The sequence below is a fragment of the Quercus suber genome, unplaced genomic scaffold, assembly GCF_002906115.3.
Source record: "Quercus suber isolate HL8 unplaced genomic scaffold, Cork oak 2.0 scaffold_680, whole genome shotgun sequence".
Lineage (NCBI taxonomy): Eukaryota > Viridiplantae > Streptophyta > Magnoliopsida > Fagales > Fagaceae > Quercus > Quercus suber.
Genome location: NW_027070121.1, coordinates 277,196 through 295,644, shown reverse-complemented (window position 1 = coordinate 295,644; position 18,449 = coordinate 277,196). Strand labels below are relative to the sequence as shown.

At 39.6% G+C, this 18,449-nt stretch overlaps 2 protein-coding genes across 2 annotated transcripts; one reads left to right on the top strand and one right to left on the bottom strand.

Annotated features, from left to right (window-relative positions):
- Positions 1-1,676: 1,676 nt before the first annotated feature.
- Positions 1,677-2,492, top strand: LOC136064405 (uncharacterized). The gene has a single exon (XM_065766094.1). It carries the CDS (start codon positions 1,677-1,679, stop codon positions 2,490-2,492), a length of 816 nt encoding a protein of 271 aa, XP_065622166.1.
- A 10,468-nt stretch (positions 2,493-12,960) lies between these two features.
- On the bottom strand, positions 12,961-17,384 carry LOC112017242 (cytochrome P450 81Q32-like). The gene is given in 4 exon segments (XM_024049712.2): positions 12,961-13,725; positions 14,040-14,477; positions 15,659-16,291; positions 16,431-17,384. Coding segments are annotated over 4 exon segments (2,592 nt in total). The 5' UTR covers positions 17,322-17,384; the 3' UTR covers positions 12,961-13,095.
- Between the last annotated feature and the right edge of the window lie 1,065 nt (positions 17,385-18,449).

Sequence of the window (18,449 nt, the reverse complement as noted above, 5' to 3'; positions counted from 1 at the left end):
GGTGTTCCCTGACCAATACGTAGCGCTGCCCCCTGCTAAATTCCATCGCTTACGTACGGAATCAACATCAAGAGCGTACCCAGCCTGCATTCCACCATTTCCTAGTTTTGTTTGAAAGCAGAGTCACTTTTGTGGCTTATATATGTGATTTCCTCAAGCTTCCTTCTCGGAATTTCCTCTATCAAATAAACATAGAGATTTAGAAAATTTCCTCAAGCTTCATAAATTTTTGTAATTTGTATAATTCTGTTTGCACATATTTATGAATACAAATCTAGTATCTGTCGTTGACTTTAAAAATGGATTGGAGACGTAACAATTTTGTTCTGAAAAAATAAAATAAAAAAGGAACTGATGATGATCTATTTGTCATCCATCTATTGATTTAACATTAACGTTAATAGCAAACAATCCATAAATTGTTTTTAAATTTTCCATTAAAAAAAGAAAAGAAAAGAAACTGAGCGGTCAACGAGGACATGCTGATTTTGTTTAAAAGGTAAACCGCAAAATCATTTTGGCGTTGGCTAAGCTATTTGCTTTCTTTTACTTTGTTCAAAGATAAACCACAAAATCATTTTTGCGTTAGCTACTTAGCAAAACTATTTTCTTTTCCTACTTTGAAAGGTAATCCACAAAATCAAAGGTTGCGCGTATTTGCTTTCTTTTCTTTGTTATTTTGTCATCAAGTACGTGATCGTGTTAGCTAAGCAAGGGTTTAAAGAATTACGATCCAATTGCCTAATTATTTGCTTGAACGTGGCATACGTAAGTGGGAGTTGAGGCAAGACATCTCTACGCTTTTTCCACTCTAATTTGATCATCATATCGTTTACAGCATAGGTTCCCTGCCTCTTGCTGTAAAAATTTGTTTGATTTTGAGACCTCTTACTCATCAACATTGGCAGAAGGAGGAGATAAGTTGTGTTGAATGCTAAAATAAAACATTTGATGTCGGGTGTATTGTAAATTAAGTTGTTAAAATAAATAAAGTGACTTTTTGAGATGCTAAAAGCTATATTTTTTACATGTTTTAGTTCATCACGTTTTGGACTCCATAGGAAGAGTCCTATAAGGAAAAGACTTCCGCATCAAGGAAGGGATGTCAATCTCAAGCCACTATAAAAGCCCCAATACCCTCATAAGCCAAGGTACGCATAATTAACCCTCTCTAGCACTCTAGAGTTGTGAGCACTCTTTCTGACTTGACCTTCGGAGGGTATTTGGCCGGCACCACACCGGTGCTCTCTATTAGGTCCTCTTTTTTCTGTGCAGGTGTCGTCTCGAGGGTGCGAGCATTGTGCAACCCACTGTTGATATTTTCGGCATCATCAGTTGGCGCCGTCTGTGGGAAAACGCCTCTAAGTGATTAAGCCACATTATCGTTTCCCGGACCAAAAGGTTGCATGGTACTCACTCGCTCAATGGCAACTACTAATGACGTACAAGGAGAGGAACCACCCACGACTGCCCTCGAGAGACAAGTTCAAACTCTCGGTGCCGCCGTGGAGCGTCTCACCAAACGGAACCTCGACTTGGAAGAACAGCTGCGCCAGAAGAATGCAGCACTAAATGGCCGACCGGAAGATCAGGAAGGGACTAGTGCTCCAAACAGGAATCAGGAGAGACCTGAGGGCAGCCACGCCCCAAGCAGGCCGGAAGGGCAGCATGTGAGCATGCCATCCCTCACGGATGCGACTCCACCACATATAGCTGCAGAGATGCAGGCCATGAGGGAACAAATGGAGGTCATGATGAACGCCCTCAAGGGGCGAGTATCCAGTGACCTTGACGATCTGGTCAATCGTACCGATTCACCCTTCACTGCTGCCGTGAACTCTTTCCCCCTGCCCCACAAGTTTCGCATGCCAAATATAGATAGCTATGACGGGATGAAGGATCCTCTTGATCACCTGGAAACTTTCAAAACCTTGATGCATCTACAGGGGGTACCGGACGAAATCATGTGCAGGGCCTTCCCAACTACATTGAAGGGTTCCGCGAGGATCTGGTTCAGTCGGCTGACGCCGAACTCAATCAGCACTTTCAAGGAACTAAGCGCTCAGTTTACTTCGCACTTCATAGGAGGACACAGGTACAAGAAGTCTACAGCATGTTTGATGAGCATCAGGCAGAGAGAGGACGAGACGCTAAGATCTTACATAACCCGTTTCAATAAGGAAGCCCTCTCAATTGACGAAGCCGACGACAAGATACTGGTGGCAGCTTTCACGAACGGATTGCGGGAGGGCAAGTTTTTGTTCTCACTATACAAAAACGACCCCAAAACCATGTCGGAAGTACTCTACAGGGCCACCAAATACATGAACGCTGAAGACGCGCTGCTTGCGCGGGAGGAAAGGCCCAAGAAGAGAGACCGCCAGGCGGACATGCGCCAGGACCAAGGGCCGAAAAGACAGAGGACAGGGGACAGAAGGGACGACAGACGCTCGAAACCCCGAGTGGAAGGTTCACTAGTTTCACTCCCCTGAACGCCCCGATTGACCAAGTCTTGATGCAAATCAAAGACGAGGAGAAGCTGACATTCCCGGGAAAACTGAAGAGCGACCCAAGTAGACGGTCGCGAGACAAGTATTGTCGTTTCCACCGAGACCATGGCCACGACACGGCCGAATGCTACGACCTAAAGCACCAGATTGAAGCTCTCATTAGACAAGGGAAGTTGCAGAAATTCATTAACAAGGAGAAGACGGACCATAATCGCCAAGAGCCAGCCCCCCGGAGGGACAACGAGCGTCCAAGACCCCCCGTGGGAGACATAAGGATGATAGTGGGGGAACCGCATCTACTGGTTCTTCCAAAAGGCTCGAAAAATGTACCTAAGATCGGTCCTGAACGTCCATATGACGAGCCCGGGGCACAACACCACACGGATGGGGAGCCCTGTTATAGGATTCACCGAAGAAGATGCAAGGAGGCTTCATCATCCGCACGACGATGCGCTGGTCGTCAGCATACGCGTAGGGGACTACAACGTCCATCGAGTGCTAATCGACAACGGCAGCTCAGCAGACATTCTATACTATCCAGCCTTCCAGCAAATGGGGATAGACAGAGCACGATTGGAGCCGGCAAGCGCTCCCCTTGTCGGCTTCGGAGGAACCAGGGTATTCCCAATAGGTTCTATCATCCTCCCGGTAACGGTGGGTGATTACCCGCAGGAACTCACTAGGAATGTAATGTTCCTCGTAGTGGATTGCTCATCCGCTTACAACGGTATCCTCGGACGACCTACGCTTAATTCATGGAAAGCAGTAACATCCACATACCACCTAATGATCAAATTCCCAACGGACTATGGGATTGGAGAATTGCGGGGAAATCAGGCAACCGCTCGAGAATGCTACATTGCCATGCTAGAAATGGAAGATCACCATCAAACGATGTGTCTAGAAGAACAGCGGACGGTCACGGAACCAGCTGAAGAGATGGAGATAGTAATACTCGACGAGTCCAAACCAGAGAAAACAACCAGAATTGGAACATTGGCCTGCCAACCTGTGCGCCAGGCCCTCGTGACCTTCCTCAGGAGAAACCAGGACATCTTTGCATGGAACCATGAAGACATGCCCGGAATCGACCCCTCCGTCATAGTCCACAAGCTAAGTGTGAACCCTTCAACCCCCCGGTCAGGCAGAAAAGCGAGTTTTTGCTCCTGAACGGGATAGAGCGATAGCGCAAGAGGTCGGAAAGCTACTGGAGGCAGGTTTTATAAGGGAAGTATATTACCCAGAGTGGTTGGCAAACGTGGTCATGGTCAAGAAGGCCAGTGGAAAGTGGCGGATGTGCGTCGACTTCACAGACCTTAACAAGGCATGCCCAAAGGATAGTTATCCCCTCCCACGGATAGATGCACTGGTCGACTCAACGGCCAGACACCAGCTCTTAAGTTTTATGGACGCCTTCTCGGGCTATAACCAAATCAAGCTGGAAGAACATGATCAGGAGAAAACATCCTTCGTCACCAGCCAAGGCCTCTTTTGCTACAAAGTGATGCCGTTCGGACTCAAGAACGCCCGGGGCAACATACCAAAGATTAATGGACAAGATGTTCGCGCACCAGATTGGGAGAAACGTGCAAGTCTATGTTGACGACATGCTGGTGAAAAGCCGTTCCGAAAATGATCATCTAAGCGACCTCCAGGAGACATTCGATACCTACGGTCATACAACATGAAGCTGAATCCGGACAAGTGTGCATTCGGGTAACGGCGGGAAATTCTTGGGTTTATGGTGTCCCAAAGAGGAATAGAGATCAATCCAGAAAAAATACGGGCCATCATGGAGCTTGAACCGCCAAAAACGATTAAGGAGGTACAGAGTCTGAACGGCAGAGTTGCCGCTTGAACAGGTCGTTTCGAAAGCAACAGACAGGTGCCTACCTTTCTTCCGCGTATTGAAGAAATCATTCGAGTGGACGGAGGAGTGCCAGAAGGCATTTGAAGACCTAAGAAATACCTTTCCTCACCACCTTTGCTCAGCCCGTCCAAACCAGGGGAAGATCTCTACTTATATTCCTGGCCGCTTCGCGGGTGGCAGTAAGCGCGGCCCTTAAGGGAGAGAAGGGCTCAAGCNTCCTATGGAGTCCAAAACGTGATGAACAAGTCTCCTCCTTACGCGGAAGATTTTTACCAAGTATACCAGATCTCCGAAGTCCTACTAGCGCAAGGACTCTATTTGGGCTCTTACGAGAATGGGCCAAAATATCCCTCCTTAGGGGCTCAACAGGCCCATGGACAATCTAGCCCAGCATAATTCAGCCCGTCTGTGTCCGGCCCGTTCACAATAGGTCCGTCCATATAGGGCCGTGCAAACGATGGATCCGTCTACTTGGGCTTAAGAGATTTTTCCCCTTTCAGTTTTTAAATTTTCCATTAAAAAAAGAAAAGAAAAGAAACTGAGCGGTCAACGAGGACATGCTGATTTTGTTTAAAAGGTAAACCGCAAAATCATTTTGGCGTTGGCTAAGCTATTTGCTTTCTTTTACTTTGTTCAAAGATAAACCACAAAATCATTTTTGCGTTAGCTACTTAGCAAAACTATTTTCTTTTCCTACTTTGAAAGGTAATCCACAAAATCAAAGGTTGCGCGTATTTGCTTTCTTTTCTTTGTTATTTTGTCATCAAGTACGTGATCGTGTTAGCTAAGCAAGGGTTTAAAGAATTACGATCCAATTGCCTAATTATTTGCTTGAACGTGGCATACGTAAGTGGGAGTTGAGGCAAGACATCTCTACGCTTTTTCCACTCTAATTTGATCATCATATCGTTTACAGCATAGGTTCCCTGCCTCTTGCTGTAAAAATTTGTTTGATTTTGAGACCTCTTACTCATCAACATTGGCAGAAGGAGGAGATAAGTTGTGTTGAATGCTAAAATAAAACATTTGATGTTGGGTGTATTGTAAATTAAGTTGTTAAAATAAATAAAGTGACTTTTTGAGATGCTAAAAGCTATATTTTTTACATGTTTTATTGTGAATACTCTATATACGAGTAAATTTATGTACAATATTTGTTTTACACATTTTTTATACAACTTGCTATTTCAGCAAGGGGTGATTGATAGATGAAAATGTGATGATATTAGTGGCCTATATGGCCACTAATCACAACTTACTGCTTTAGTAACTTGTAAAAAGATTATATATATAAAAAAATGTGTATATATCCCTATTATCATTGTCATGAAAAGCTTTAAATTACGAGCAATACTTAAGAGCACTCATATCAATGCTTGCATAATAAAAAAAAGTATAACATTTTAACTGATCAAGCCTAAAATTCATATGTCTTTATAAAGTTTTGTAAAAATATATTGTTTCTACAGTAACTCTGTAAATTTACATTCACATTATTCATTTTACATTTTTTTTTCCATTGTAGAAGGCAAAAAATTAATTAACCCAATTACAATATGCCATGTCAAAATTTAATGAGATATTCCAAATTTATGTGTCATTAAATTAATTAAATCAAATGAGGACATGTGAAATCCAAGATGATATCACATTGGCAAATGAAAATTTTCCACATGTCTTTGGCCCACAAAATAAAGCTAAATTTCTTATTCAAAATTAATAGATAATTATCTTTACAAAAAAAAAAAAAAAAAAAAATAGAGACAATTATCTGCAAGTAATAAATCCCAGTGGGACTCTTTGTTTGATTATTGTCCTTATCAAAATAAATTTGTAAAAATAGAGATAATTACCTACATGCAACAAGTCCTAGGGGCTCTGACTTTGGGACAATTAAAATCCACTACTTCTCCTCAAGTAGATCAATTTAAAGTAGAATTCATTCTCTGAAGCCAATTTAAATAGAGGGCACCCCCTCATAAATGTCCATCAACTTTTCTAAACATCAAAATTCTGGAGAAATTTTGCCTTAAAAACACTTAAAAACATTCAAAGAAATTCATTCAAATCACTCTTCCAAGACTCGAAGTTCTATTGGAATTGAACTCAAAATCCTCCACAAACTTCAAAAAGCCCTAAATCATTGAAGCTCAATCGATCAAGCCTCCAAAGCTCCAAAGAATTTCCATCCAAAAGCCTTCTCATTCGAAAAATCTTTAAAGAACACTTGAAGAACAACAAATCTCTAACAAGCTCAAAACCATAGATTTATTGTGAAGACCATTTGGTCTATCTATCTATCTTCCAACCAAAGTAAAGAAGATCTCATGATTGAGCCAAGATTAAAAGAAGATAGAATCAAATGTATTCTATTGTATTAGAATCCAAATACATAGAATTGTACTTACAAATTCATCAATGAAAATTACATTTGTAAAACTATTTCAATTGCGTTGATGCTCATTTTGGGAAGCTCGGTAGAAGGAAGAAGCCCAACAATATGGGCAGAGAAGAGTTAGTGAATGGATAGAAAAAACCATTAGGCCCAAGTGGCATAAATAATGAATCATAGGCCCATAAAATAAACAAATGGGCCTTGAGGAAGCAAATGGGCCTAAAGGAGTCTGAAGAGAGAGAAGTAGCAAACCCATGGGCAGTATGCTAGAAAAGTGAGAATGGGCCACAGCAAGATCGAAGCAATGCAAGTAAAGAAAGTAAGGGGTTGATGGAAAGCTCATAAGCCCCAAGGATGAAGGATAAGATAATTGGGCCAGGGAAGCCCAAAGGAGTTAGTAAAAGCTCATGGGAACGCAGAATTAGAAAAAGGGTTGAAGATGCCTAAGGAAAGCAAATGAGCCAAGAATGCCCAAGAAGAAATGAATGGGACAAAGGAGCCCACAAGCAATGTAATAAGAAAAGCCCAAAATGGCATAAGTATGAATCCAATGACCATATTGAATCATTAAGAGAAGAATAAGTAGCAAGCCCAAAGAGGCCTAGAAGGTTTGGGTCAAATGACATCACAGTAGGAGTGGCAAAGTTGTAAGGCAGGAAATGGTAGCAAGACTGCGAAAGGAGTAAAAGAGTAGACTGAAGGACGAAGAGCCCACAATTAAGCCAAGCCCAACCCCTAAAGGAAGCTGGCCATAAAGAATGGGAAATTAGAAAATAACTCACGCCACAAGAAGTTAAGGATAGGCGGTAGAATGTGCAGATGAACCTCCAAACCACGGCAAATGCATGAGCAGCGGGCAAGTTTTGAACATACACAGAAGTGGAGCATGCGCAAGGCCTAGACATCATCAACCTATACCCAGCCAATACAAGAAGTGGTGGGTCATGGGTCAGAGGTACCAGGGCATGGCCTGGTGATGGAGGGAGGGAAAAACCTATTATGGGGTTCCTACTCAGGCTCTTTTGGGGGAAATGTCCTGCTAGGATGACATACTGCCCAAAAGAAGTAAGGATGAGTTGGAACTACTAGGTGCATGCCATGAGGGATAGGGATAGGGCTGGAGAGAGAGAGCACCCACAACGTAGCAGGTAAGAATGTCATGGCAAACAAATAAACAAAATAACCTTCTTTGTCTAGTGATGGGGAGTGACATAGCCAGCACAGGTAAATGGTGGTGGCTAGGCGACTGACAAACTAGTGGTTGTTGGCAAAGACACCCAAACTAGATAAAGGTAGTTAAAGGCTAAAATAGTACAATCCAGTCATGACAGGCATTATAAAAAGGACCCTTGCCATGCACAGAAGAGGATCACGATCACGGTAATAGTAACCTCTAGGAGAGAATCACAACATATAAACAAGCACTGAGAAAGGAAAAGAGAAAACAAAAGAAAAGATGAATCAGAGATAACTAAAAAAACAGAGAACATAGAATGGTAGGCAAGCACCAATAGGTTAATCCTATCTCTCCCTCTAAAGCCTTGCTTTCTGTCAAAGGCAAAAGATTCTTCTAGGCATAGTTCATGTAGGCCCGTTCCCTCAAACCAATTAATTTCTTTCTAGGGAGATTATTTGCATTGAGGAAATGGTTCCCTTCTTGGTTTCGGCTCTATAACATTACTTGGCACGACAGACTGACATTTCTCTCTTTGATTCAACAAACTCATTACTATTTCTTCCCCATTTACTTCTGTCATTTCAAGAATAGGGCGCTTCTTGTCACTGCCCTTTATTTATTCTACCTGTTGATGCCTATTTTTTGCAAATTTGTACCCAAAGGCCCATAAAGAAGAAAGCCTAGTGAGAAGCAAGGCCCAAAGACCCACCAAGAAGATCGAAGAGCAAGAAATTTCCAAAGAAAGAAGTGCAAGTGAACACAAATCTGCCGCAGAATGCAAATCTGCCGTAGAATACAGTTCTCTGGCAGGATGGCTTTGACAAATGAAGATAAATTGAGCCCAAGACCATTTTGCTCCAGTTAACATCATTTGGCCCACAAAGGCCCAAATCTTTTTGTATAAAAAAGATAGGCGTGAAAAGTAAGAAGAAAAACACACGGCAGGCCCAAAAGGGTCTGGCAGGATTGAGATAAGCAGCAGGCATAACAATCTGGTATAGCAGGATTGAGATAAGCAGCAGGCATAACAATCTAGTATGGCAGGAGATGCCAAGCTATGAAGCAAACACCCAAACTAAAGGGAGGCCCAATGATCCAACAAGGCCCAACCCTTCAAAGAAAGGGACAAGTCATAAACGTTGGAGATGCAACCCAGAAAAAGCCAAATCGCGCACGGCAGGATATGCGCACCTATTCTCAGACTTCGACAAACGTATGAAACATCAAGAAGGTAAAGCATGCGTACGACCCAGGCATCACCAGCCTATACCCAGCCACTATGGGAAAGGGTGAGGTCATGGGAAAGGGCACGGTTTGGTGGTGGGGAGAGGAGTGGAAACCCATTCTTGTGTTTCTTGCCCAGGCTCTTTTGGTGGGCACAATCCTGCTGGGATGACATGCCACCCAAAAGAGGCAAGATTGGGTAAGAACCACTGGGTGCATGCCATGAGAGACCGAGAGGAAGAGGGTACACACTGGACGAGTAGAAAAAGAACCGTCGTTGTCTGAAAGCCACAGGTCAATGGTGGTAGTCAGAACCATTGACTCGGTAAGTGATTGGCAAAAGGTTCCCATATCAGACAAGGGCCATGAAAAGGCTAGAATAGTAAAATCAGCCACGGCAGACCCTACATAAGGGACCCATGGCTGTGTGCAAAAAAGGGAGGAAAGGGGGAGGAAAAAACAGGGGAATGGAAAAAGATGAGAAAACAAAAAAGAAAGAAAGAAAGAAAGAGGGGCGAAAAAAGGAAGTCATTGAGAAAACAAAGAGGAGAAAACAACAGAAAAGAAAGAAAGAAAGGAAAAAAAGAAGAGAAATGCAAGAATTCTAAGGAAGAAAATATAGAGAAAAGATAAAACAAAAGAACAGAGCAGGAAGAAAGAAAAACAGAGTGCTTTATGGCAGGCATGCACCCAAATGGGTTAACCCCCTCTCTCCCTCAATAGCCTTGTTCTCTATTGGAGGAAAAAACGACTCATACCAGGGCACATACCATTTGGGGCTGGCCTCTCAAAGCAATTAATTTCTCCTTTGAAGTTACTTGCGTTGAGGGAGCAGTTTTCCCTTCCCTGGTTAGAGTCTTGCGGTGACAGTTAGTGCGGCAAACTCATTCTTTTAACTCTACTAATCTCACTCTAACCTTTTGTTTAAGTTTTATTCTTTAAAAGTGAGGCCTTTTAAGTTATTTATCTTGTTTATTGCGGCAGAAATAGTGACTGCATTTTCTTTACGTTTTCTATATTATGTCTGCCTGCCATAACCTCTTAATAATGACTTTGCTTGCTGTGAGCTTATAAACAAACTTTAGCAAATGTGGTGTGGCTTACGCACAAGCCAGGCCAAGGAAGTGGAGAAATATTTCTGCAGTAAAAATCAAGAGTAGTCATTCACATGGCAGAAATCTTTAAAGCACAGTAAAAAGCTTTAATGTACAGCAGACAGCTCTATTGCACAGCAGGAGGCTTTACGGTAGGAAGCTTTACTGCAAAACAGAAAGCTTTATCGCATAGCAGATAGCTTCATTGCATAGCAGAAAGTATTGCTGCACAACAAAAAAGTCAAACCTGTGGCAGAAATCGGAGAAAAGTTCCTTCTGTGGCAGAAACGTCAATCCTGCGGCAGAAACTGGAGAAAAGTCTTCTGCGGCAGAAACAGAGGATAACTTGGACTCAACGTTTGCGCACAAGCCAAGCCAAGGTGTGCTCCAATTGGGCCGGTCCCGACTCCTCACCCAGAAACAACTCGGGCCTAGTGCGGCAAGAATTTGCCCAATACCCCAATCCAGGCCCACCCCCTTACACTACCTAAGTAACAAATGTATTTCTTTTGTTATTTTTATTACATTTGTCTGCCACAACTCTCCCATAGCAGCTCCGCCTGTCATGGGCATGTAATCAAAGTTTTGGCAAACGTGATGTAATTTGTGCATAAGCCGGATCAAGGTGGGTTACAATTGGACCAGTCCCAACTCTCTCATCCAGAATACTGCGGCCTAGTACAGCAGGAGGCTGCCTAGCCTAACATCACAAAAAGGCCCACCACAAATTGTTTGATTTCCAAATTTGATAATTTTGGGTTCACATACATATCTGGAGGATAAAGGGAAATAATTTAAAAAAAGAAAAAGAAAAATTGGTAATATAGACAATCCATGATATATATATATATATATATATAAAATATAATATAAATTTTAACAATTAATATTTGTGAATCTAATTTTTATAAGTTCATAAATTAATGTCATCTTTTTTTCTAATTTGATGATTAGTTTGAGCTTGCCAAGTGTTCGAAATAAAGTTAAATGAACAATACTAAACTTTTAATACTTGGCTTGCCTTATAGGAAAATTCAACTAACAAGCCCCAATATCACACTACAAACTCAGTATATACCCCAACAATGTATTCTTTTGTCCTCTGTTACACTACACATCCATCAAACCCGTTCTTTTATCCTTTTGGTATAGGATGTAAATAAATCAAGTAGTTCGAAATTTGAAACTTAACTACAAAAACACTGGTTTATTTTCTAAATTTGTGAGATGAAAGTGTAGAAATTTGAGACATATTTTGGGATAAAATATTTCATTTTATTTACTTTTTTTTTTTTTTATAAATGATATGCATCTTGAATTTGACTTTTTTTATTAGATTCAGTTGCGTCTTTCCTTATTTACAATAATATTGTCCAAATCAAATAAATGAGAAAGATTTTATATATATATATATATATATATTTTTTTTTTTAAAGTAAAGGCAATGGTGAAGAAGAAGAAAACTACCAATCGAGCTTATTCTAGTCAACTTTTATCTGTGGTCAGTTTTCTCTCTTGTTCCTTCTCTCTCTGTTTCTCTCATGGAGAGATTGTGACTACTAAGTGCAAAAATAGGAGAACAACTCTATTATTACACAAACCCTTGCTCCATGTGGGATTGAAACCCTTACACTTGAATTCAAGTGTACCACGTCCAACAACAAAAATAATCACAAACCAATAAGTGAGTTATTTGGTCTTTTTTTCTTTATTTATTAAAAATTCAAACTTCTTCGATATTATTTTACACATGTAAATAATTAAGGATTAAGGTAAATAATAAAGCCCTTAAATATCCCTGCAATCCTTCTATCTGTCCAATTGAATAAAATTGAGAGGTTTATTACTCCATATACCAAGATCAAAAGGGTGTTGGATATCTATTGAAACCACACAGCTTTCATCATAATTTTCATGTATTTCCTTTTAAAAATAAAAATTGTGAATAACCTTTGTTTCCCAAGTGGGAGAGACTATGATTTTTAACTTAATATCGGGCAACATAATCTTTAATTATTTGCATTTGTAATATAATATCAGAGTAGTTTGAATGTTTAAAAGATAAAGAAAGAAGACCAAATAACCCACTTATTGATTTGTGATTATTTTCTTCATTGGGCTTGGTAAACCTCATTTCATGTGCATGGGTTACACTCTTGTATATATGGAGGAAGGCTTTGTGTAAAAACATAGTTTTTTTTTTTTTTTTTACACTTAGTAGTCAAACAATCTCTTCATGAGAGAGAGAGAGAGAGAGAGAGAGAGAGAGAGAGAGGCCCACACATAAAAGTTGACTGGAATAAGCTCAACTTGTAGTTTTCTTCTTCTTCACTGGTCTTTCCCTTTAATAAAAAAAATCTTTCTTAGTTATTTTCTTTTGATGATATTATTGTAAATAAGGAAAGATGCAACTGAATTTACACATACATACATATATATATATATATATCTCAAATTTCTAGACATTCATCTTATCAATTTAGTAAATAAACAAGCATTTTTGTAGTTTACTTTCAAATTTTAGATGATTTGTTTTATTTGTATCCTATAACAAAATATCCTAATTTAACATAAAAATTTGGAAGGGAAAAGTAAAATTATCCAAATCCTTTCTTATTCCTTAAACAAATATACAAATCACCATCCAGTGCAAGCCAAAAACAACAACACACCAAAAAAAAAAAAAAAAAAGGATACAACTATATATAGATACAATAATTCAATTTTCAAATTGAAAATGTAATGGTTTATTTTAGGTTATTAAGTGATTAAAATTATCAACAAATAACTAAGCAAGTCCCTCAAAAGTAACTCAAGGAGATTGTTCAAACATCATCTGTTGTCGACTTAGAAAGAAGCTTATTCATGATTGGGCGTGCTTTACACATGGCCTCTAATGGCATGGCTTTAGGCATAGTGAGCCCACTACCTTCGTGTGTATCAACTTCTTCTGTGGTAACCCTTTCCCACTCAAAACTTTGAATCAACAAACCCAAAGTCAGGCTCACTGTACGTTGGGCGAGGCCTGCCCCAGGACAAGTCCTCCTCCCAATCCCAAATGCCATTAGCTTATGTCCTTCACTCTCACCATTTTCAAACCTCTCAGGCTTAAAACTAGTTGCATCATCCCACAACTTAGGATCTCTATGTATGGCCCATGCATTGACCAATAACATTGTGCCACTCGGTACATCATATCCTCCAATGGTGCAATCAGTGGAGGACATATGGGGTACTAACAATGGTGCTGCTGGATACAATCAAAGAGTTTCTGAGATAATACTCTGAAGGTAGTGTAATTTGGAAACATCTGATTCCTCAATCAATTTCTCTTCTCTAATTTGACTATCTATCTCATCTCTAGCTTTCTTCAATATATTAGGATGATTAAGTAAATTAGTCATTGCCCACTCTAATGTGATTGCTGATGTATCAGTCCCAGCAAGTAACAATACCTGTGCATTATATATGAGATGTTTAGAATAGAACAACAATATATTAAATAAATTCGGTTTGTTCATATGTTCTGCAACATTCAACCCGATGATGATGATATGTAACTAGTTAGTCTAATGTTACAGTGGATTTTTTTTTTCCCCCACGAGACTTAGAATGTCACTTTTTCGCACTAGATAGCAATGCCGATGAAGCTATTAAAGAAAAATAAAACAGATAATTGTGTAACTGCTTTTTAAGATGTAAGAATCAAACAAAACCATGATTTCCTAGCTTTCTCAATAAGAGATGAAGAATTATTGAGTGCACTTACCAATATAAGCCCCTTGATGATTTGGTCCGTGTAGTACTCTGGTTGTGATTTTTGCAAAGAAAGCATATGGTCAATCATAGTGTTACCCTCTTCCTCCTTACGCCTTTTCTCATCAATGAGTGCTTGCAAGAACTCATCCATCCTCTTGGAGAGACTCTTCAACTTCTTCTCCAAACCTCCATAATCCATGCACCGCAAGATAGACACAAACTCTGCTGGATTTGATGCCCCTCCAAGCCCTGTTAACTCTTTAATTATCCGCCTAAACTGTCTCGCTTCTTCCTCGTCATTCACGTCCTCACCGTACTTGTAGTACCGTTTCCCTGCCACCATTCTCATTATGTTATTAAATGTCATCTCCGATAGCATTGATTGTAGCTCCACCTTGGCGAAACCGTGGCAAGAGTTGCGTGACAAGTTTCGTAGCAAGTGCTTGATCTATAATTGGAAGAGAAGGTGGGCTAGGTGGTAGGTGTTTTGGTCGGGTAGTTCTTGTTTTGAGGATGAGCTTGAAAGCAACAAGAAAGTTGAGAAGAGTGAGACACAAATATTTTTTAGTTTGTATTGTATTTTCAAACAACATTTTTTAGTTTTTAAACAGTATTTCACGCATTTCAACACACTTTTTCACCCACACGTATTTCAAAAAACTACAAATAATAATTTTCAAACTATTCTACCAAACACCCCCATAGTAAGATGGCTTCCATGTTTATTTTTATGATATTTTGATACTGAAATGATTTCTGATGCTCTGTGATTGAAGATGCATGTGATCACTGCATATTTATAGGGACTAGGTAGTTAGTGTTAGAAACTTAGAATACCATTTGTTTTAAAGGTAAATCACACGTTGACACACGACACTCTTCAAATGAGCAGAAATCAATTTTGTGTACACCACATTGAAGGCCACGTTTTCAATGATGAGGTGCCTTTTTGGCCCAAAACGGACATAATAATGATGCCTATCCAGTGCCTCACGTCACTGACTGCGTATATTTGTTTCTCTCATTTGATTTGCATCACCGAGTGCGTAATCGCATTTGGCTTTGCATGCGTCATAAGATACATAACGTGTGGATACGAGGCAATAATAGTTGACGAGAAAATGACAGGACAACCGTGGCAGGTTTGATCCACTTTTATGTGAGATGGCGAAAATATGACACCCTCGTTATATGCCAAGAACCACGTAGAGGCATCGAAGAAAACGTGATGTTTTTTAACACCTTAAAGGAAATGGCATGGTGCATCAAATTCGGTAGGGTTAAGGACTTGGGTTTATACCAAAATATGTCTCAACCTCCCAGACATCAATCTCACAAATTAAGTAAATAAAAAAATAAACAGGTGAAAACTTGATATATTTGCATCCTAAATACCAAAATATCCTAAGTTTACATAAAATATTACGAAATGAAATAGTGAAATTATCCAAAACCTTTCTTATTCCTTAAACATTGATATAAATACAAGCAAAAATAAAATAAAATAAAAAGAGATACAATTTTTTATAGATAAAGTACAATTCGATTTTCAAACTGATTGTGTAATTATTATAGCTTTTTTTTATTAAAAAATTATTATTTTGTACAAATAACTAAGCTAGTCACTTAAGGTAATAGTTCAAGCATTTTCAACTCATGTAGAACTTTATGGATGACTGGGCGTGCCTTACATTTAGCCTCCAATGGCACGGCTTTAGGCATAGTGATCCCATTACCTTCAGTCATGTCAAGTTCTTCCTCAGTAACCCTTTCCCACTCAAAGCACTGAATCAATGATGCCAAAGTTAAGCTCACTGTACGTTGGGCAAGGCCAGCTCCAGGACAGGTTCTCCTCCCAATCCCAAATGGAATTAACTTATATGCTTCACCATCACCATTTTCAAACCTCTCAGGTTTAAAACTGGTGGCATCATCCCATACCTTAGGATCTCTATGTATGGCCCATGCATTGACCAATAACATTGTGCCACTTGGTACATCATATCCTCCAATAGTGCAATCAGCAGAGGACATATGAGGAACTAGTAGTGGTGCAGCAGGATTCAACCGAAGCGTTTCTGATATTATACTTTGGAGGTAGTGTAATTTGGAGATGTCTGATTCCTCAATCAATTTCTCTTGTCCAATTTGATTGTCTACCTCTTCTCTAGCATTTTTCAACACATTAGGATGGTTCAATAGATTAGTCATTGCCCACTCTAATGTGACTGCTGATGTATCAGTCCCGGCAAGTAGCAATACCTGTGCATTAATATACAAGGTTTTTAGAATAGAACTACAAAAAAAAAAACAGTTTGTTTTTATATGGCTACATGACATACGAACCCAAAAATGATAATGAAGGTTATATGAGAGAGGAAGAACTATTGACTGCACTTACCAATATAAGACCCTTAATGATTTGGTCAGTGTAGTATTCTGGCTGTGATTTTTGCAAAGAAAGCATATGGTCAATCATAGTGTTATCCTCTTCCTCCTTACGCCTATGCTCATCAATGAGTCCTTGCAAGAACGCATCGGTCCTCTTGGACAAGTTCTTCAACCTCTTCTCCAGACCTCCATAGTCCATCCACCGCAAGATGGGCACAAACTCTGCTGGATTCGACGCTCCTCCATATGAAAAAGCTTCTTTCATTATCTGCCTGAACTGTCTCGCTTCTTCCTCATCCTTCACGTCCTTCCCGTACCCATAATACCTCTTCCCTGCCACCATTCTCATTATGTTGTTAAATGTCATCTCCAAGAGCATAGATTGAAGCTCCACCTTGGCGAAACCGTGTAACGAGTTGCGTGACAAGTTTAGTAGCAAGTGCTTGACCTCGTCGCTTCGAATGCCTAAGAACTTGTTGAGGCGAGTATTTGAGAAGATCTCGAGGGCACTGATGCGGCGAAGGTTGCGCCAGTGATCGCCATAGGGAGATTGTACTAAGGTGGTGTTGTTGTAGCCGAGGTGCTTTCCCAATATGAAGGGAGGACGGTTGGCTAATACTATGTCGTTCTTTGTGAAGCATTCTTCCACTGCTGATGGGGACGATACAATGACCACAGGTTGTGTACCAAACTGGAGTGAGAATAAGTTTCCATATTTTTGTGAGAGAGCTTGGAAAGTACGGTGGAGTGGTTTTTTAACGAGATGAAGATGACCTATAATTGGAAGAGAAGGTGGGCTAGGTGGGAGGTGCTTGGCTCTTCTTCTTGTTTTGAGGATGAACTTGAAAGCAATAAAGAGGAGGAAAAGAGTGAGGGATGAGAAAAGTAAGATGTCTTCCATGTTTGTTTAATTTGATATTGTGATACTGATAATGGTATTGGTACGTACTAATAAATAATGCTTTGTGATAATGTCTTCGAAGATGTGGTCTCTATATATATAGCATTTCTTTAAAAGGTAATTCACACATTGGCACACGACATTTTACATCGCGAAGCTTCTTCAGGGCCTTATTACATCAGTGACTGCGCATATTTGTGACTTTTATTTGATTTGCGTCACTGAGTACGTGTTATCGCAATAGGCTTTGCGTGAATGATTATGTTTGGACAATAGCTGAAAAAGGAAGCACTTGTGAAGGAACTGTATATGTTTTACCATCATTTGACTTTCTCGGGGGTTTAAAATAGAAAAGAATCGGGAATTAAGATTCAGATATATGCTGATTTATTTGCTGGCGTAGTGGCATAGGTGGTGGCTAGGAATCCAAAATAAAGTTACATTTAGGTCCGTTTGGATACAGCTGAAAACTAAAAACTGAAAAACACTTTAATAAAATAATTTTTAAATGTGTAAATAGTACCGTAAGACCCATTTTTAATGAAAAAATTGCTGAAAAGTGAAGTTTGTGGATCCCGTGACTGAAAAAGTTACTGTAAGTACACTGTGTGTGTACTGTGTATACACTGTTCACACCGACAAGTCAACATTTACAGCTGGGGCAAAAAAAAAAAAAAAAAAGAGTTGAAAATGCAAACGTGCGTCTGGGAAGCGCAAAAAGCGCTTCCCAAACGCACACAAAGTCTCTAATCTCTAGACTAGTCTCAATATTATGAAGACTTTACAAACTTAGTAATTCTAGATACACACAATTTTACAATAGATATGCAATTTTACAATTAATTAAACCGATTGATTGTAATAACAGGAAAAAAAATATTGATAAGTTTAGTTAAAAGTAATTCAACTATTTAATTGAGTGATGCTTACGGTTATTTTAAATTATTTTTATTATATAAGTCTTACAAATTTATGTTCTGAATATCAAATACAAAACAAATTGAAAGTAATTTAGAAATATTTTATTATGTTATCGATGTATACCACCCACCAATCATATTTATTATCATATTGTAAGATTTTTCGTAATAAAATTAATAACTATTTTAGTATTTTCTCTATTATATC